A 21,058-nucleotide genomic window follows, 5' to 3' on the forward strand; every position below is an offset into this window, starting at 1 on the left:
ACAAACTTTTGAATTGCAAAAAGTTTTGTCAGCTGGATGTTGACGGACGTCGCGCTGTCTCACAGTCTTTGGGAGTTTGCTTCAATTGCTTAGGTAATAATCATTCTTCGAAATTTTGTCGTGTTCTTTCAAAATGCCGCATATGCCAGCGTAAACATCATACGCTGCTACATCGTAAGAACCCTAGTGGAGTCTATGAAGCTACTACGTCTATGGAACCTATCAACCCTGAACCTGAACGTGCTTCAGAGCCAGTCCATGATGTCAAGGTAAATATAGCAACTCATTTTGTGAATGAACGAGTGCAGGGTCAAGTTTTATTAGCCACAGCTTTAGTTAAAGCTGTTTCACAAAATGGGTCCTCTCAAATTTTGAGAGCTTTGTTGGATCAAGGATCACAGGCATCTTTTATAACTGAGGCAGCAGCGCAGTTGCTTCGTTTAAGGAAAGTAGTCTCTAAGACTACTATTGCAGGTATAGGAGGTAGTCATAGCAATATGGTTTCTAAACATGTGGTGAATATTAATATTCAATCATTGCATGATCCCTCTTTTATCGTTAAAGTAACTGCGCATGTGTTGAATTCACTGACTTCAGTTATGCCAGATGGAAATGTCAACCTTGACAATTGGCCAGAAATTCACAGCATACGTCTAGCCGACCCAAAATTCAATTGTCCTAATAAAATAGATATTTTATTGGGGGCCGAAACGTATTGCCGTATTTTAAAGGAAGGTCTAATCAAGAGCCCTACGGGCTCTCCGGTTGCACAAGACACACATTTAGGTTGGATTGTGTCAGGCCATGTTAGTAAGGCAGATAGGACTCTAAATTCTCATAATACTGTAATTGCAATGCACACTCAAATTGAAGAGAATGAGATGTTAAAACGTTTATGGGAATTGGATTCTGAACCTGCTCGAACGAAAACGTTCATCACGCCTGAGGAACAGGCCTGTGAAGAGTTTTACGCTCAGTCGACAAAAAGAGATGAGAATGGGCGATATGTCGTAAAATTACCTTTTCGTTCCGAGGATCCACCTTGTAAATACGGTAATTCTAAAAATATTGCTGTTAAAAGATTGCTAGGTTTAGAAAGGAAGTTGGGTAAGGATGTTAAATTAAAACAAGATTATGTTGATGTAATAAATGAATATTTATTGTTGGGCCATATGGAGAAAATCGTCGATGAGGCTGAAATAAATAAAAGTGATGCAGTTTATTTGCCTCATCACGCAGTGGTTAGACAAGATAAACTAACCACCAAGGTAAGAGTGGTTTATGACGCGTCATGTAAGGGAACAAACGGCGTTTCTTTAAATGACACCTTAATGGTAGGACCCACTCTTCAGGCAGATCTGCGACATATTGTCATGAAATGGCGTCAACATCCGATTTGTCTATCCGCAGATATTGTTAAAATGTATCGCCAAATCAAGGTCGCTCGACCTGACACGGATTTCCAAAGAATTGTTTGGAGAGAGGACCCAAACAAAGAGATCGAAGATTTCCGGCTTCTGACTGTCACCTTTGGTACCTCATGCGCTCCTTATTTGGCTGTCAAGTCGTTGCAGCAAATTGCGTGCGATGAAGGTCACAAGTATCCAATGGCTGCTGAAAGGGTGAAGTCAGACTTCTATATGGACGATCTGATGACTGGGTGTGAAACTGAAACAGAAGTAAAAGTTATTTATGATGAAATGAATAGTCTATTAAACCAGGGAGGGTTCCAGTTGCAAAAGTGGACAAGCAATAGACCATCCATATTGGAGAGCTTAAAAGAAACGTCGGGTAGGGACCTGGAAATAAAAATGGATAACGTAACTAAGATTTTAGGACTTACCTGGAACCGGAGCACTGATGAGTTTGATTATTCTGTAAAGACGTCACCTCCTGCTGCATCTGAAACAAAAAGAACGGTTATATCAGAGATATCACGACTTTATGATCCGTTAGGTTGGATAGCGCCATGCATTATAACCTCAAAAGTTTTTATACAAAAACTATGGATTAATGGTATCGGCTGGGATGATGAACTGCCACCAGATCTCTTACAAGAATGGAGATGTCACAGAGCAGAGTTAGAGAAGCTGGTGAATTTTCACATTCCCAGATGGATAGGTAAAAAGGAAAGGGATATTACTATGGAGTTACATGGCTTTAGCGATGCGTCAAATATAGCTTATGCGGCTGTGGTGTATTGTCGCATTGTCGATGCTGATGGGCAAATACAATCGCACCTCATAACCGCAAAGACAAAGGTAGCTCCTATCAAGCAAATATCCATTCCACGCCTAGAATTGTGTGGTTCTGTTTTAGTAGCAAAATTATTGATCGAGGTAGCTGGAGTATTGAACATATCGAAGACAAAAATACATGCTTGGACTGATTCATCAGTTGTTTTGACTTGGTTGAATGATCATCCAAGTCGTTGGCATACTTACATCGCTAATCGCACTTCTGAGATTCTTAGTTTGCTAGACAATTCACAGTGGGCTTATGTGAAATCTAAGGAAAATCCCGCTGATATTGCTTCTCGAGGAGCGTCTTCAACATCTCTCCTTGGCAATGATCTTTGGAAGCATGGACCGGGCTGGTTAAGAAACGCTCAAATAGACTACACTAGACCTAGTTCAATTCGTACAAATGAGGAAAGGAAACTTATTAATGTTCACACTGCCAGCGTGGTTTCTGATTTTGAAGTCATATGGGGATCTAGGTATTCATCACTTACACGTTTGGTCAGAGTTGTTGCGTATTGTAAAAGGTTTTTGCAGTCATCAAAATTACGTAAAGCAAATATTCAAGTTGCACAATACCTGTCATCTTCAGAGATCCGGGAAGCCTTGAATGTTTGTATCAAGCAAAGCCAGCAGCAATGGTTTTATGCTGAATTGACAGCCCTAAAGAATAAAAGTCCATTAGAAAAGTCGAGTTCTTTGTATAAGTTAAATGTATTCATTGATCAAGACGGAATATTGCGAGTTGGAGGAAGGCTACGGTATTCACCATTACTTGAAGATACAAAGCACCCAGTTGTTATTCCTCATAAGTCAAGTTTGGCTAACTTAATTGTAGCCGACGCACATGAAAAAACTTTTCATGGAGGACAGCAACTGGTACTTAATTTCATACGCACCAAGTACTGGATCAGTCGGGTAAAAAATATTGTAAGAGCTTATATACGTCGTTGTGTTCCCTGTATACGATATGCGGCGACCACGAACCAACAGCTTATGGGAGAGCTTCCAGCTTGCAGAGTGACGCCCAGTAAGCCATTTCTTAACTCCGGTGTTGATTATGCGGGACCTATCAACATTAGAGTCTCCAAGGGTCGTGGACACCGGTCGTATAAGGGATATATTTGTTTGTTCGTGTGTATGGCCACACGCGCAGTACACATTGAGGCTGTTTCAGATATGACAACTGAGGGTTTTCTGGCAGCATTCAAACGTTTCGTTTCCAGGCGCGGTCAGTGTCGGCACATCTGGAGCGACAATGGTACAACCTTTGTGGGCGCTGCTAGAGAATTGCAGATGGTTTTCAACCAAGAGAGTTCTATGTATAAAGACATTGCAACTGCTCTTGCAAACTCTCAAACAGAATGGCATTTTATCCCTCCCCACGCTCCAAATTTTGGTGGATTGTGGGAAGCAGGGGTGAAAAGCGTAAAACACCATTTGAAACGAGTGTTAGGTGACTCCACTTTGACGTTCGAAGAGTTATCTACAGTCCTATCTCAAATTGAGGCATGCCTAAACTCCAGGCCACTGTCCCAGGGCAGTACCGATCCAGAGGATCCTGTACCTCTGACTCCGGGTCATTTCCTAGTGGGTCAACCATTGGTAGTGGCGCCTGACTACAATTATGAGGATGCCACTGTTAGCACTTTACGCAGATGGCAATTAGTGCAGCGCATGGTGCAGCACTTCTGGCGTAGATGGAAGCAGGAATATTTAACAAGTTTTTTCCAGAGACATAAGTGGAATGTTCGTAATCCTGACTGTAAAATAAGAGATGTAGTTTTAATAAAAGAAGATAACTTACCTCCTGCTAAGTGGTTGTACGGCAGAATCGTAGAACTGCATCCGGGTAAAGATAACTTGACGAGGGTTGTCACTGTTCGTTGTAAGGGCACTATGATTAAACGTCCAGTTTCAAAATTGTGTTTTCTTCCTGTTACTGAATAATACAAATTTTGTATTGGATTAACTTAATTGTTTGAAATGAAAGTTGCGTATGTTTTGATAAGAGTTTTAATTTTACTTATTTTCTTTATTGTTACACTCTGTTTAATTTAACAACGTATTTTACTCTTATGCACTGTTATGTATTAGTTACAATGTTTATCTAAGATAAATTAGTTTATCTAGTACCTAACTATTATTAAGCACTTGTTAAGTAATTTGTTGTATTTATTTTGTCATATTACTTTGATGGAAACCATATGTATCCGACCCAATGTTTATAAGAAAAAAGCCGTCCATTATTTTTATCATACAGTCCATTGTTCTTTTAATTACTAAGTTTTTTCATGGTGGGCGGTACGAAAAGGAACATGTTCCTTTTGGTGGGCGGAATGTTCAATTGTAAGTCTTTCTTATAAGGATATACTCGGTTCCAACACCATACTACAAATTAAGAATAATATTTATATAAAAACTACCATATAGCTCGATAGATGGTGTTGGGATCGAGTTAAATCGCGATATGGTTTCGTTACCGGCAAAACATTAGGGTACTAGGTTTGACAGCAATAAATTTGTCTCGCTCTGAGGTACTGCGTTTCATTGTAGTATCAGTGGCTTCATAGGACTATGTGCCGATATTGTTCACCTATCTTCTTTAATAATGTGTGTTAGCTTCGGCAATTAACTTTGATTTAGAAATTGTTCACGGTGCGTATAGACTTTCGTTATGGCCACTGTATTCGTCGTATAATGAGTAAAATCATAAGAGAACAGTGTAATGCGTTTCTGTTGTCTATTGTTATGTCTAGAAATTCTTTGCACTATGTGAAAAATACAATGCGTATGCTCATGCAAACATTTCATATTGTTTTTAGTAACGATTTGATCCAAGTTTCCCTTGTCGGATTATCATATCTTTCAACCTATTCCAAAATCCATATTTATTTTATCATTCGTTCATCTATCCGATCTCCTTCATATTATTATCATATTACCTGTATAGCTTTCCTGCATAGAAATCTATTTCGGTCGGTGACATCTTTTTCTGATTACTCTCTATGACTTATTCATCGTCCCCTTATTAAAATTCTATAAGCAATGACATAACCTGGTATTGCACTTTTGTCTTTGAAAACAACGCCATTAGGTGTCATGTCTCAATAATGCCTAACACTCTAACCTTTATCTATTCTTGATTCTGAATCTATTCATAAGAGTCCCTCAGCTTCAAGTAAATATTTGGATAGTCTTCTATTTGTTTTAATATTTTAGACTACATTCGCTAAGTATGAATGCGCCGATTGCGTAAATTATTTGTTGATATCGTGTCATCTTTCTCAGAAAATTACGATCAATTCTCACAATTTCGGACGGGTGTATAATTAACTTCTTGTTGTTTACGTTTTGGGTATCATAACATCTCCGCATTTTAGCTAAGCCTGATACCACTTCGTGAGTAATAATAATCTTTATACCTCACGCATCTCGTAAAGTAGTATTTTTTTGGGTCTTCATTGTCCCAACGTCAGGTGCGGCTGATTCTCTGGCGTACGTGATCAGATCAAACGTTGAATTCAACCTTATTCAACGATTCAACACAAAAAGATAAAAAAAATAATCTCGGGAATACCCTTCTGCAGTCCTTGCTCATCTATGAACTAGAAATGCCTTTCAACAGTGAATCGTTTAAATTGAGACTTTATTTCTTTGCTCTTTAAGCTCAATGTGCGTTGTCGAAGTTGGTTGAGGGGCCATCAAATAAATTTTGGATGAATAGATTTACAACTAGCTATAAACGAGCTCCAGGGAGGAGTGCTTGCCACACGGTTATGTAATTGCGTTTTAGAATCGAATTATTTAAGTGAGTGTGGGTAGAACTAGAAGCTCAGCGTAAGCTCGCATACGTCAACACAAAGACTTCGAGTTTTTAAGCAAGCTTTGTCTTTTGTTTCAGGATTCCTTTGAGATGGATGAAGATGCAGATATTAACGCTATCATTTGGAAGGTTTTAAAAACAGGTTAGCGTTGCAGATGCTATTATTGCAAAGAGTTATTGTTTTCAAAATAATCCAATTACGTCAGTTCGAAATTACGAACCGTAAATAAGTCTGTAGATATCTGTGTCATTTAAAAAAAACTACGGATCAAGTAATATCTAGGCCTTTGTACGAAGTCGCTACCTTAAAGCAAAACAAAACAAAGAAAGGGATCCCCGGGTTACTACTGCGCAGTAGGATTCAGTTGTCCCACCCCACTCTACACATCTATAAAACGAATGACGTTTCTCTCACCCCAGTGTTAACAGTTTTTTATGAATACAAAACCGTTGCTTTGTTATACCCTTGCGTAAATTCTCAGAAATTACGCTACACCTTAAACCGGACATAGGAAACCCCACAAATTGTCCTAAAATGTTCAAATATCCTTTACGCAACGAATTACGCGAATTTGCAGACTTTTTGGCTTCAATAGAATTAGACATTACGCTTAATCATATTACCTGCCAAACGGTAATCTAAGACCAGCTTACCCAACTTTGATAATATTGACATCATTACTCAAACCACATCATGCCACAAAATTGCGCAGATTGTTGGCTGTCCAAATTAGATCATCTGACAATGTTTTTTAAGATAATATTATAATGTCTATATACCCACATAAGGCTATATCATTCTATCATCTCTTCTGCTGTCTATTCTTTACAGTTGACTGTTTTTGGGAACACCTGATTGTTCTGTTTATACATAGATAACATTGTTACTCTTCGATGAAATTGGAATGCTAAAATGTCTAATAGCATGCTGAATTTCAATAAGATGATTATAATACTGCTAAATTGAAGAGAAGCCATATTATGTATGCGGTAATTCTTTATTGACTTGCAGTACTATCTGTTAGGGTTATGTTATTGTTATTGTCGGTCACGTAGGCCAGCGAGCGAGAAGGCTGTGTGAACAGAGACGGCGAATGAGAAAGAGAAGTGCTGTATGTTAGAGGGGGACAGAGACGTGGCGTGACAACAAACAAACATGGCGGCGCCGGTTGCCGGTTGGACCGGTTGGCCCGTACCACGTGCGTTTTGCGTTCTGCGCTTGTTCCCCGTATCTTGTTTGTCAACAAATGCCCTGTGAAGGTCATCCATGGGAGGGTTAGGAAGACAAAGGAATCCCTGTTGCATAACAACATTTATAAATAAAGAGCATTGTAGGACCAAAAATATAACCGCTGTTTGAAAAGCTTCTTTAGATTTTATTTGAAAGGTGATGTAATATACGTGTGCGAATGTGTTCGTTGATTCGTTCATTCAGAATGAGAATTTAGCACAGCTTGATGATAACGTAGCCTGCGCGTTGATCATCAAGGTAATGATGATGAAACAAGGGCTAAATTGTATCATTTTCAAATGATTACTCATCTAATTCTTATAATCATGATTAAAAATTTAAGAAAAGATCGTAATTACTCTGCGTTCTTATACGAATATTATTGGCATACTACAGATTTTCGGAAAAATACTCGAATAACATGATAAAATCATAATGTATTTTTATTATTCGTATTTTGTATTCATATTTTATTTCGTATTCATTAAATTAACATAATTAGAATTAAATATAAGAACATGAATAGCAAATTTTCCCAGATTTCCATTTGGAAAATATTCTAATAAGAATATCATTGGAAAACCTACATTTTCGCGACTACCTTCATAATGCATGGGAATGGGATAGAGGGTACTAAAGGTTTTGTTTCTTTTAAAAGTAACATCTGGCGATTTTATATAGTTGGACGACGTGATATAATCATATGTACATTGTATATTATATATTGATAGTTACGACGACGAGCGACGTGGAGAAAAAATGAACGACAAAAAATATAAACACGTCAGCAGTGCGAGTGAGCACGCATGCGCGTAGAAGAGAGAGGCTACAATAAACACAGCTTTGCGAACGACGGAGATTGGGGGAGCGGTGAAGGGGGAGGGGGGATTGTGTATGTGCGCGCCGGGTTTGAGCCGGCTGTAAGAACGAGTCTTCAGTTGGATTTAAGAACATCGGACGGGCGGGCGTGTGTAGGATGGATCGCTAACGACACCAGCAGTTTTTTTCATTCCGCCTTCTAGCAGTGTTTGTTTATTACCTTCCGGCACATTTTCCGTAAATCCTTCTCGACCGTGGTGCTTTATAATTTTTTATTTTGGCGTTTATTTTCTATATTAAACTTCAACGCCGTTCCGATTTCACGTCGAGAAGGCGGCCGCCACAAGTTTGAAAGCGGCTTTTCAAGAGTAGTACACCTACTCGTTATAATTCTCAATATCGCTGTATCAACGCATCAAGCAATCAGGATGGTGAAGAAGGTTTCAGAAGAGAGTGTAGATAGCGGTAAGTTGACTTCTGCGTAATTCAATGCGATGGGTGCTCATTTAGCGCAAGTCACACACGATATTTTCAAACATCTGCCTGACCGGCTTTTCTTCGAACTGCGTAGTTGATTTTGCATATTATTACTGTTATTGTTTTAAAATTCTTTGTATTTCAAAATGAGCAACCATTACAAGTTATTTTGTAGTTAGTTTAGTCACTTAGAGCTTCGAATATGAAATTGCTAATTAGAAACTTATTAGAATTCGCTTCAGATACCCAGTTTTGAAGTTTACTTAAAGTTCTGAAAATTTTCTTTTTTTTCCAAATTCATAAAACGAATGTAAAAAATACAAGTGTTTTGTGTTATATTATTAGAATGATAATGATAAATGACTCATAAATGTTTACATATATTTCTTTCTGTTTCATCATTTTGGTCGGCATTATCATTCATGAACGCTTCATCATGATCAATTGTATACTTTATATCACCGATTGCGTCATGTGCCGGTACCTATATCGCACCTTCTATAAAATCAGCCTTTTGATTAATTTGTTTTGATTTTACAATCAGCTGTTCATTTTCCCGATAATTACTTATGACAAACTTTACGATCATTAGCAATTTTCATGTTAAGATAAACAAATTATTACTGATTTGTCCTTGATTGTTTGCATATAGGCATTGTACCTAGTTATTAATCTGTAGATGTACTGTAAAATACTGACCACACTCAATGCATTTTAAACTTAGAATTTTATGACCGCCTAGGTGACGTGAACGTGATTGTTATTGCACTTTAGTGCAGTATATTCATTTTACTGTGGAAACTCCACGTTGGCAGTATTGTTTACTTTAATAATCTCAGTACTATGTATAAGAATAGTTTTGGAGTAAAAAAACCCATAGTACGTGTGGTATAAGAAAATGCCAAAGTTCACGTTATACGGAGCGAGCGTTGACCGGTCAGCCAGCACACTATTTCACAATCTGCAATTTCGCAACATCTACTGAATTCGAGTCGTTAGGTATTATGTTTATGATTTTGCTCAGGAACACATTCAGGCAGTTTTATTACAGCTAACGTGAATGATATAATCAAAATATTTCCTGTTCCGATTTTACTGTTTGTAAATGCTTTGACTGTTGCTAAGTTGACGTTGTTCTTATGATTTCTGTTGGTTACTGTGAAGGTAGTTGATAAGTTCGGTTCGTTTAATGTGAACTGTGAAAGTTTCAATAATCGCATTTAAATATTTTTGCGGTTAATTTTTCAGCATTTTACCCAAATGAAATGTAAAATCATTGGAATGCGTGTCATTCGTTAAATTATATTTGTGTGTGTTTGTGTTGTATGGCACATTTTTGATTCTCCTCGCCTCTTCATATCAGGCTTTTATTGGTTGTTATGGGTGCACTGTTTAAAAATCAAATTGGCAAGAATGCGTTAATAATTTCATGCAGTTTCATTACTCTCCACGGTTCCAATTCAACATGGCCGCTGGAGCGCGTCGCCCCACGGCGTTCACGGCCAAGGTCACCTACTAAAACAAAACTGCGCACTAGTATTACTAAATTTATATAATAATACTTTCTTGGGAATTTTGTTGTTCTGTAACAGATGTTGTTAGTTTTCATGGTAGATTTACTGAAACTTGTTCATATAAACTTTGCATTTTATGCTCTTTGCAGAGTTAATACAATTTTGCAAGAAAGTTTTATAACTAACTTGCAAGAATTAAGTAATCAGATTTCCAGGAGTGAAGGTTTCTAGCCTTTTCAAGTTATTAAAGAAGAAATGAAATCGATCAAAAATTGGCAGTTGCAAATTTTCAATTCCAGTTGATTGGAATCAATCAATCGTGTCCGTCGACTGAGTAAAGCAGAGTAACCTTGACCGTGACGGACTTCACGCTTGTTCCGGTGTAATATCAAACTCCGCTCCCTTCACCTCGCGTGCATTCCCCCCCTTACTCCTTTTGCGAATCGATTTGCACTTGCATATCTCTACGCAATAGTATCATAATTCAGATTTGTGCTAACTTTACCCTCTTCACTTTTCCCTTTCATATCAATCGCGCCATTCATTCGTGTTATTCAATCACTAAAGTAAAAATATCCTTGTACCTATACAACATAAAACGTTAATCGTGGTTCAACTAGGTAGGTAGATCAACATTTTTTTTCGAATGTTCTTTCCGTTTTCTTACGAAACGCTCGCAGAGGTTGACTTCATCAAAAATGGAAGTTATAGTCGTGTCGTCGTAAACGAATGCTTCATTGGCTATATTCATATGCGTTCGTTATCATTAGACAGGGGGCAAAATCAGTGGTGAGTGAAAGTGGTTTGTTACGTGCTGTAGTAGATAGGTACTGCTCATTGAAACGCCCTAGTTGAAGTTTCACCTAGATAATATCTCGCTACGTTCGGTTGCAGTGCCAGACCGAGTTGGCAGTTTATGCATCACCATCTAACCGTCGACTTTGATCTCTGATTATATTGATTATGACAGATTGCCGGACTGATTTAGAAAATGCATTTACTGTTGCGCTTTCAGAAAAATATACCAAAACGTGTGTTATGCCTTTTACAATGACATGCGAATCATGACTATGAATTCTAAACAATGTCTATCAATGTTTGCGTGTTAAAGGCAAATTGCATCTCTCACAATGCATTCGTTATTTGTTGCGATTAGAAAGCAACGATTTTGAATCGCTTAAGGGTATGAAACAAAAGTATAATAGGCCTACGGTCGGCAACTAGAGAGCGTATTCGTGGCCAAGCGTTTAAGCCAGCCTACCACTACCAGATTAGAAAGTAGAAACTAACAACTGAGGGCAGAAATGCCGTGGTGACAATTTTGTATTAGCCTTTTTCTGGACGTTTTAGGTTATAAGTTCTTTGATTTACCAGAAATCATATAATAGATGATGCAATTAATTGGTATTCTGAAGTTTCTGCTACAATTTACAACGATTTGTAATTAGTCCAATAAATTAATGCTATTCGCATGCATACATATCCATCGATTTACATGATTAGTTGATTACCGAGTTAATTTGCGGAACACTGTTTTGTATTTATAATGAGTCAGTTATAATTGAGTTTCTTTGCGAAGGTTCGAATTTATTTAACGAATCAAATTAATGCCATTCTTGAACAAACTTTACTTGACAATACAGACGTTATAATTTTGATAGCCTTTTGTTTATTATTTGGGTCAACCATTGTTTCACCTCGACCACGAGTAAACTAGGTAGTGCTGAACTTAGGTAAGGCGATTTCGAAAATGCTTTAGATGTTTAGGATGTAGGAGCAGTATTTTATTTACTGTAGGTATTTAGTTGTTATTGCTAGGGTGGTGCGGTTGTTATTTTACGTAACGTATGAGCCACGCTGCAAGGCAAGTGCTTTGCCACGTGGTGGTGCGCGAGCCAGCTTGTCACGCGACGAACATGCGATACTATAAGACAAGTGTACAATTACTTTGTGGCAATCGGAAATTAAATCCGTAACATCCATTCCATTGGATGATGCTCAGTTGCCTTTTCCAGTAACCATCCGTTTCGGTAGCGGTTTGCGGACATAACTAATTCATTTTGGGTCTCGATGCCTCTCGCAGAGAAACGGTTTTGTATTGGCTATTTTGGAAACTTATTTTTATATTTTGGTTATCAAGGTAAACCGTGGGCAGCGTTATTATGTCTCTTTGTATTTGGGTTCGAGTACGAACCAGCTGATGACTCACTCACTCTCGATTTTAGCATGAGGAAGGTTTCCTTGTTGTGGTGCGTGGCGTGCTGTTTGTATACATACAAAGTTTTGTTTAGCAATATTCATGAACGGACGTAGAACAGTTGCTTTGTGCGCTTATTCCTGTGAATATTTAGAACAATTCAGTATTTAAACAGGAAGTTTCTATGTTGAAACGGGTGATTGTATGCGTGGGCGTGCCTCGAGCTCGATTGTTATACTCGTATGAGCTACGGCAATTGCGCATTCGGCTTGTTGTCGTGCGGCCCAAGCTGAGGTCATCGCGTGCAATAATTAATTCCTAAGTTTCATTTTTATCATTCATTATGACGAATGAACTGAATAAACACGCAAAGCAAACGCATTATTCGAACGCTCGCGCATTCAAATTAATTAAAGCGTCAGTCAAACAAGGAAGATGAAAACAACCAAACACTAATACTGATCACGTACGCAAAGATTGATTCTCATTCCTCAGTCGTTTGTGTTCTTCGTCACGGGTCTATAAAATGTACATTGTGCTACTCGTATATGTTTGGTATGGTTAGGTAGGTACCTATTCAGAGAATAGTTTAGTTCTGAACAAAATAAGTTTTTTCTTATTTGAACAAAGGCTTTTGGGTTTGATACCCAAAAACAGTTGTATCGTGACTGTCAATCACAAAGTTTATAGTACCAAAGTAAGGTAATTTCGTGTTATGAGTTTTGTTGGTTGTTTTGTTGAAGTTGGAGGAGTGGGTCGTTTCTTCTAGTAGATGCAACTTCGCTAGTTTTACGGCAAGAGGCCGAGTGATCGCGTAACGTGGGCGCGCGTACGCGCAGCGCTGGGTGCGGCCATGTAGGTCGTTGAACCGGCTTTGTTTGCCAGCTCAGCTTGCACAGTCACGTCTCACGTCAGAATTATATTATCGATGACAGCCGTCACATTTGCCCTGATAGACCAGACCGTTCCGGGATTGTTTTGACTCTTTGATGATCCGACTGATATTATCATGAATTTAGTATTCAGATTTGGTCCCTAAACGACCATTTAAAATATGCGGTGATTGAACGTCAGCGTTTATAACAATAGCTGGCACAAAAGCAAAGTGAGAGTCGTCCCTGTGACGACGTGCAGGCTCAGTTGTTGTGGTAACAGCCTACCTACGTAATGTTCCGCGTTGTTCATACATTAAACAAGGGATGTCGCCATAACTCGCTAATGCAGTCATCGTCGAAACGAACGGTTTCATAGTGTTCACTTGTAGCTTTGTGGGAGGCAGTTAGTCGACAACTGTGCTCACAAAAACTCTATTATTCTTACAATTTATATGTATAACTGTGTCACCTGAAGTATTTTTTTCAATGAGCTAATAAAAAATGTATGAAACGTACTACGACAAAAAATATTACCAAGATAAAAAAAAGCTTGCCTGAAAAAATTGCGCTAAAAACCGTTAACAAAAACTGCTATTAGGCACACCTAGTGACTATAATGTAGGTATAAGTAATTGAGAGAGAACCGAACACTGAATTCCGTACAGTTAATTTCAAACTCTGGTTGTGCCAGTTGTAGCCCACAAGAGAAATGGCTACGTGTTACGAACAGATATTAGCCTGTATCATGTGCACATGTACTAGTGTAGTTAGACATACTTGGCACGGTGGACGGTGGTAATGAGGAGAGTTGTCAGATCTAAATTGGTATTTTGTTTTGTCTGCAGGTGTAGGCCGCTGCAGTAGTCAGTCGGGCAGTGAGCGCGAATCGGACGAGAGCCCTCGTGGCAACGAGCCGTCAGCTCCCGTCCCCATCCCCGACAGTGAAGACTTGCAGCGACGCAAGGAAGAGGCGCGCAGGAAGCGCCGCAGAAAGAAGCGTTCAGGGAGCTCCGTTGTCACGTCATGTTTCCAAGGTAAGCTTCAGCAAACATTGAAGAACAAGCGCTTATCTCTGACTCTGATTTACTCTGCAAATTAGTTTACCTTTTTTGTACCATAATTTTGAGATAACGTTCAAGCTTATTAGGTTACCCTCTGAAATATTGCTCAAAATGTTGTACAGTTGTTTGAGTTAAGTACGTTATTAATTTATCTTTCTTTGTCCACAGACCTCTACAAGCTTACAGGGGAGGTTTTAGGCGAGGGCGCGTATGCTTCGGTACAGACGTGCGTGAACATCTACACGGGCCAGGAGTTCGCTGTGAAGATCATCGACAAAGTGCCGGGGCACGCCCGCGCCAGGGTGTTCCGTGAGGTGGAGACCTTCCACTACTGCCAGGGACACCCGAACATAATCCAGCTCATTGAATTCTTTGAGGACACAGACAAGTTCTACCTTGTCTTCGAGAAGGTGAGAATTTAATCCGTTAAACCATTTAATTCCTTTGAAATTTTTAAAAGAATAAGGAACAGCGCTTCCCAACAATCTCCACATATCGTACGTCCTGCAATTTTCGTGTATCCTCTCGCCTATAAAAACATAACCTACTTCCATTTATTTATCCTTTTCCCTTATACTTCATATTTTTCTTAGCCTTTGATGTCCATTTCTCTCGTAAGAATTCGTTTGAAGTTAAATTTCTTTTCATGTCTTATTTTTCTATCGCTAAATTGAGTTCTTTTTTGGCTAACCCAATCTTCAAGCAACCAGTTTCTTCTACTTTTGTTAAACTGTCCTTTTTATTCAGAAACAATTCAATCGTAGGAACTTTATTAACTTTGTATCTATAATAAAAAGTAAAGATAATACGCGTCTTGCTTCGATTAAAATAATATAATGGCATTAATGTCTGTCTGTATTTAATAAATAAATAAAAGTGACGCATGTTGAAGGAATCCATATTTTTTCATCGAACAGTTCACTCACACTATCGCAGTAGACGACGTGTGAGAGTTTGTCTCGATATAAACTTAATTATGTAATTTTATGTACAGCTATTCTATATAATCCATTATTAATAGAACATTAGCCAATTCTTAGACATTTTCGGTTATTATTTCTACTGCGCAAATATCGTTAGTTATCTGCCAAACGAATAGAGCCTTTGTTAGTTCAACGATTCTACGAATAAATTTAACCTAAAATGTTAGATATTTTCCTAAGTTTTTGCTATAACAATTGGAGGCGTGAATAATGTAGCACATATCACAATGACTCAACGAACACATGTGGTTTTATTTTAACAATGATATTCAAACATACTGTTGTTCCATATGTGGAATATTTGCAATTAAATGTATGTAGGTACCTACGGAATGTTCCGATACGAAGTTTTGTAGAAAAAATATTTATACATTTAGTTATCGTTGTTGCACTGCAATTATGTTGTGTGAAACTAATTAAAGGACAGACAGGAAAGTGCGAATACATGTACTGCAGATAGATAACATGAGTACGTACTATGTACGGATGCACTGTAGTTTCCTTGGCAATAAAACATTTTTAATGGTAGTTAGAGACTCACTTCTATAGGTTTCCCGTGAGAATTTTTTTCTATAGGTACTATGATAGTTTCTATTGTTTCCTGACTAAACTCTTTAGCATCACCGAATGATTTTCCACAATGTACAAGTGTAGCTTAGTCAATAGCAAAAATCATTGTTTTGTTCATTTAAAAATTACTCATCTACATGAATAAATTCTAAAATTAATAACTTGTTTTGTTAATTTTAATTACAATATGTATTACCTCATTTCTTTCCACATTTGTCATGGCTCATTCAATTACATAACAAGTGTGTTCACGTGGCAACAATTTCATTTCCTAATTGGTGGTCGGCTCGCGAATAATGTAGCTGGTTGCGAGCGCGGTATCTGATATGGCTCTGTTTACCGCCGTTATCTTGTTATGTCTGTTCCTGTACCAACTACGATGAACTCCTGAACCACACTTATTTTGAGTTTATGTCTAAAATTATCTAATTGGCAATGTTAAGGGATCTAAGGTTATCTCTCGTTCGATAGGCATAGAACCTCATCCTTTTCAGATACCTCTCCCTGTCCTAGTCTGTTTTGTATTCTGATGTTTATGTTTATCTTATTTTTATAAAAAAATATCTTTTGTAAATTAATAATTCTTTCTAGAACTAGTTATTCTTGAGTAGAATGCGCTTCTCTCAATGTTTGCCCTTTCTTATCGTATATCACCTTCGTTAGTGTTGTGTAAAGTATGTGCTCTGTGTGTATCTCGAGTGCCATTGTGTTGCTACAATCGTCTATCTTCGATTGTTTCAGATCAACGGCGGTCAGCTCCTGTCTCGCATACAGGAGCACCACTATTTCTCAGAGCCGCAAGCGGCAGAGATCGTGCGTGAGATAGCGAACGCTTTACATTTCCTTCACGGGAAAGGTGTCGCACACCGCGATCTCAAGCCGGAGAACATATTATGCGTTCACCGTGATAGACTATGCCCAGTGAAGATATGCGACTTCGATCTTGGAAGTGGAATAAGTTTCACTTCGAGCCTCGCAAGCCCGCTGGCGACCCCGCAGCTTATGACGCCAGTGAGTTTCATTTTAAATATTAAATACTATACTATTAAATAATTGGACCTAATATAGAGCCTTGCGGAACCCTTCTCTAAAAAAAGCTTTATCGAATGTTGACGTGAATTAAAATCCTTTCGACATCAAAGGTATAACGAACAAAATAATACTGACACAGTTTTGGATTAGTTTTTGTCCTCTAGACACGTAATCGCGTGGGCTCACACGGGCTGTAATCCTCAACCTTGAGTTAAGCGGTTTTTAGATTTCTTATAAGTATAAATGGAGTTCGACCTTTAACATGGCTCTTCTCTTCATGTAAAGTAGACAGTTCAGCATTAACTCTACTCGTATCACATGGTTTGCTGACTTCAGTCACGTTTTCAAAGTTTATCGCTTGTTATTTCTCTCAATCAGCAGTTTCGACATTGCTGCAGTGTGTATCTACGATATGCTGATATTAATTTATTACCAATCATTAATTTTAGTTCTATCATTCGCAGCCATTTTCCTATCTCTGACGTTTCGTGTTTCTTTGTTTTCAACTTAGCTCAGTACTGATAAATTCAAAGCTAAAACTGATAAATAATGGAAACGTTCTACGATAAAACGCTTATATCTGCAAGAATAATATTTTTGACCAGTGCAAATTGATAAAGCTTAAAAAAACATTAGTACGTTTATAGAGATTAATGTAATTGCCTCGTATAAAAGGACTTTATAAAAGGTTTTATGACTGTTTTATGTGTGGAAAATACAATAATAATGGTCAATGAAATTTGTAGTGAGTAACGCACGGATATAACGAGGAAAGTTGAAAGGGATGATAATACTAATCCAATATACGATTACATATTCGAAAACAATCTGCTATCTATCATTGTTGTTGTTGACAAAAGTAATAATCCGATAGTAGCAGAGAATTTAAAAGATTATACCTACCCGTACGTCTGGTGTATACGTTTACAAAATAAATCTATGAATCATCCCTGTAGGCATAACAGAAGGTATTATTACAGTTCTTGTGTCAATGGCACCTCGCTTCGAATGAAATGAAATAACAACCGATTAAATCATAACAATGACCTGACCCTAACATCTGCACGTCATGGACATTGTCGAATTATCAATAGCCACGTGACAGCGAATTTGTTTTACATTTTTGTAAACAACAAAAAGATTAAAATGGCTAACAGCTTTTTAGTTCATACAAAAGCAGTACCTCTTCAAGACGACGAGAGAAAACGCTTGTCAGTTCTGAATGAAGGAAAATTAAAGATTGTTCCTTATTTAGTGTTACAAAAGGGTTCGAGAATTTTTATTCTTATAAGAAAACTGTAGAAAAAACAAAAGCAATAATGCAAAAGCAATAAATCTCAATGTTGAACGGTACAATGTACATGCATTATTCTTGACTTTATGTTAATTTTATACCGAGTCTAAATCGCTAGATATGAAAAATTCTCAATAGCCTTATACAGTTAGGTAGACTAGTCCTTGAAATATGCATTTGCTGGCAGCTGTAACGATTAATCTAAATCCTGAGTAATCTTGTTAGTGGACTCTGAATAGTGTTTTCGTATCGTGAGTACTTATGTGCTCGTTCGTTTGATATATTTATCTACTGACCGGTCTACTAGAACCTACACCCACTTACTTGAATTAGTAGTACACGTTGTACCTACTACGTAATAGAACTTGGAAGTAATGAGTTCTTTATCAAAACCTTCGTTTATTTTTTATTTTGACCATGAAGCTAAACTTGTGTTTCGTTTGTCTTAGGTGGGCAGCGCGGAATTCATGGCACCAGAAGTGGTGTCCCTATTTGCGGGCTCAGCTGCGAATCACTACGACAAGCGATGTGACCTGTGGTCGCTCGGAGTGATCGCCTACATCTTGCTATGCGGCTACCCGCCGTTCCGGGCCGACTGCGGCTCCGACTGCGGCTGGGAGCGCGGCGAGAACTGCCGCGCTTGTCAGGAGCTGCTCTTCAATTCTATCCAGGAGGGCCGGTACACCTTCCCCGAGGAGGAGTGGGCGGATATATCCAGCGAAGCTAAGGATCTCATCCGTCAGCTGTTGGTGCGCGAGGCCTCCCACCGCCTCAGCGCCGAGCGGGTGCTCACCCACCCCTGGCTGCGGCGGGCCGACCCGCTCGCGCACCATCCGCAGCTGCAGACCTCTATCAATATTAAACGGTGAGCAACCTCTTATACTTTGTGACTTCTGGTACTAGTCTCGTTTACTAGATGACTTATGCACGTGTAATGGTGACAGTGTAATAACGTTTGCTTTGTTTTGTCGTACAGCAACATGTCCGCGCGCAACCTGTCGAGTTTCGCGGAGTCGGCGATGGCAGTGAACCGGGTGATCCAGCAGCACTTCTCGATGAACTACTCGTACATGGAGCGGCCGGCGCGCGCGCTGCGCGGCAGCAAGTCGCAGGCGGCGCGCGAGGGCTGCGCCCCGCTGGGGCTGTCTCCGCCGGCGGAGTCGGAGCTGCTGCGGCGGCGCCTGCACCCGGCCGGCGAGCCGCTCCCCGTGCACTAGCCCGTACCCAGTATCCGGCCCCCTTTCTCCCCTCGCCAGTCTGCCGCAGTGATAGATAGCCGATAGCTGTAACGATAGCCCGCTCCGCCGCTCCGCTGGTTGCCGCGGATTTATTTGAGCCTTTTAAAGATATATTTTTATGAGTAAACAAACGACTGAGTAGATTTATCGATATGTAGAGTATTCGTGAGTTTATGTTGAGCGCGGCGCTTGCGCCGAGGGACCGGCGACGGTCGATAAAAATCGTATTATACCGAGATAGTTCCGCCGATCTACGTACTTTACGTCTGTGTCGATTACGGGATGAAATATTTTATGTTTTGGATTTATAAAATCCGCGTTTCGAAATTGAGCTTATGTATTCGTGTAATCGCCTTTAGTTTGTGGCCTATCCTTTGCAATAAATAGAAATTATGTAATTTTTTGATGGCGTTTTTGGATACTAGTCTGTTTATGTGATTGTTTTTTTTGCATTTTTACCAACGATGGAAAACCACATCTCATTAATTAAGATTGAATCAACCTAATATTTATGTAAGAGAGTTAAGGGCAATATGTGACATTATTCCGCGAGGTGCAAGTGAATATTTAGTAGCTCGTTATTACTTAGATCGTTACGGTCCGTGGCAATGAGTCGCACTTGTGAACTGAACTGAATGCAATGTCATGTATACTCGTGTTGGTACATATGTTAAGTGTTGCATGGGGTTCCATGGAACTGCCATAACTTTGTGATCAGTTTGAATACTTTTATATTGCTGAAAGAATGAAGTGTTGATAATGTTAAGAGTAGACCTGCTAGACTGTAACCCTGCGTACAACGTTGATTGGAGAAAGATTCACTAGCACACTTGTTTGATCGTTATTCTTTACAGATACATAAATTTTATTATATATTTTTTCAAATGTAAATTTTGATTATATTAAGTATTAGATACTACTATTGTGATCCGGTGGCTTTATCCAATCAATTCTAAACTTTACTTACGCAATACTTTGTTAAAATTTTGTTTTCGACTAAATCATTGATATGAATTATCATTGAAATACAGATGTTTGAATTTTTATATGGTCTATTTATTTGTTGTTGCTTTGTTTTAAAAGCTTTATTGGAGTAAAGCCTTTTAAGCAGTAAGTACATGAACGATGTCTGGAACAATAATAAAGTACTTAAATGATTTTATCTATTTCTTTTACCTCAATAGCTGATACCTAAGTACTTGAGCTTGGTTTGGGATTAATGTTCGGAAGGATTATAAACTTTAATCTTTGAACAAACACTATTATCTGTCGTCTGCCTTGTGAGGCTGGGTTGGGAACGAAGTGCTATTGTTTTGATACCTATATTTTAAAAAAACATGTAGATAAATGTTTGTAGGTAGAGTTGCCTACTTGGGAGCTATAATAACATAGAAACTACAGAAAGAGAACATAGTAATTAATTACTATTTAGTTGACGCATGTGGTGCCCTCTACCGACGTCAGCAGTTAAAAGTACCCTACATTGACGTGAAGACATTAATTAATATAACAACATGAAACGACAGAGACATGCCAGAATCGTGTTAATTGGCGTTCTATTGTCTCAATTTGTCTCTGTCGGTCCCGATGGTTGACAGGCGTGACGATACGTAGTACCCGTTATAAATTACACATACACATTGGTGGATTAGAACATAACTGTCTTTACGTCGTTCATAAAAGGCGTGATGTTAGGAATGT

General features: G+C 38.7%; 1 protein-coding gene and 1 long non-coding RNA gene across 7 annotated transcripts in view; one reads left to right on the forward strand and one right to left on the reverse strand.

Moving 5' to 3' along the window:
- Positions 1 to 20,515, forward strand: part of LOC118262075 (MAP kinase-interacting serine/threonine-protein kinase 1) — a 76,010-nt gene extending 55,495 nt beyond the window's left edge. For 4 of the 5 annotated variants that reach the window (XM_035573189.2, XM_035573187.2, XM_035573186.2 and 1 more), the window contains 6 exons: positions 6,145 to 6,208; positions 14,025 to 14,213; positions 14,409 to 14,650; positions 16,535 to 16,804; positions 18,569 to 18,984; positions 19,096 to 20,515. In XM_035573189.2, coding sequence (XP_035429082.1) covers positions 6,157 to 6,208; positions 14,025 to 14,213; positions 14,409 to 14,650; positions 16,535 to 16,804; positions 18,569 to 18,984; positions 19,096 to 19,336 — 1,410 coding nt within the window. In that variant the 5' untranslated portion in view covers positions 6,145 to 6,156 and the 3' untranslated portion in view covers positions 19,337 to 20,515. Of the gene's footprint in view, positions 1 to 6,144; positions 6,209 to 8,192; positions 8,582 to 14,024; positions 14,214 to 14,408; positions 14,651 to 16,534; positions 16,805 to 18,568; positions 18,985 to 19,095 lie in introns of those variants that run through there. The other variant, XM_035573190.2, reaches the window with a different exon arrangement.
- LOC126911918 (uncharacterized) lies at positions 1,522 to 4,203 on the reverse strand. 2 transcript variants are annotated; one of them, XR_007706428.1, is made up of 4 exons: positions 4,048 to 4,203; positions 2,820 to 2,903; positions 1,844 to 1,902; positions 1,522 to 1,668 (listed from the first exon to the last, which is right to left on the reverse strand). It is a non-coding gene; the product is annotated as an uncharacterized LOC126911918 (long non-coding RNA). The 2 variants fall into 2 exon arrangements; XR_007706429.1 differs by lacking the exon at positions 4,048 to 4,203 and having other exon boundaries at positions 2,820 to 2,958.
- Positions 20,516 to 21,058: the final 543 nt, after the last annotated feature.

The sequence above is a fragment of the Spodoptera frugiperda genome, chromosome 20 (assembly GCF_023101765.2).
Source record: "Spodoptera frugiperda isolate SF20-4 chromosome 20, AGI-APGP_CSIRO_Sfru_2.0, whole genome shotgun sequence".
Classification (NCBI taxonomy): domain Eukaryota; kingdom Metazoa; phylum Arthropoda; class Insecta; order Lepidoptera; family Noctuidae; genus Spodoptera; species Spodoptera frugiperda.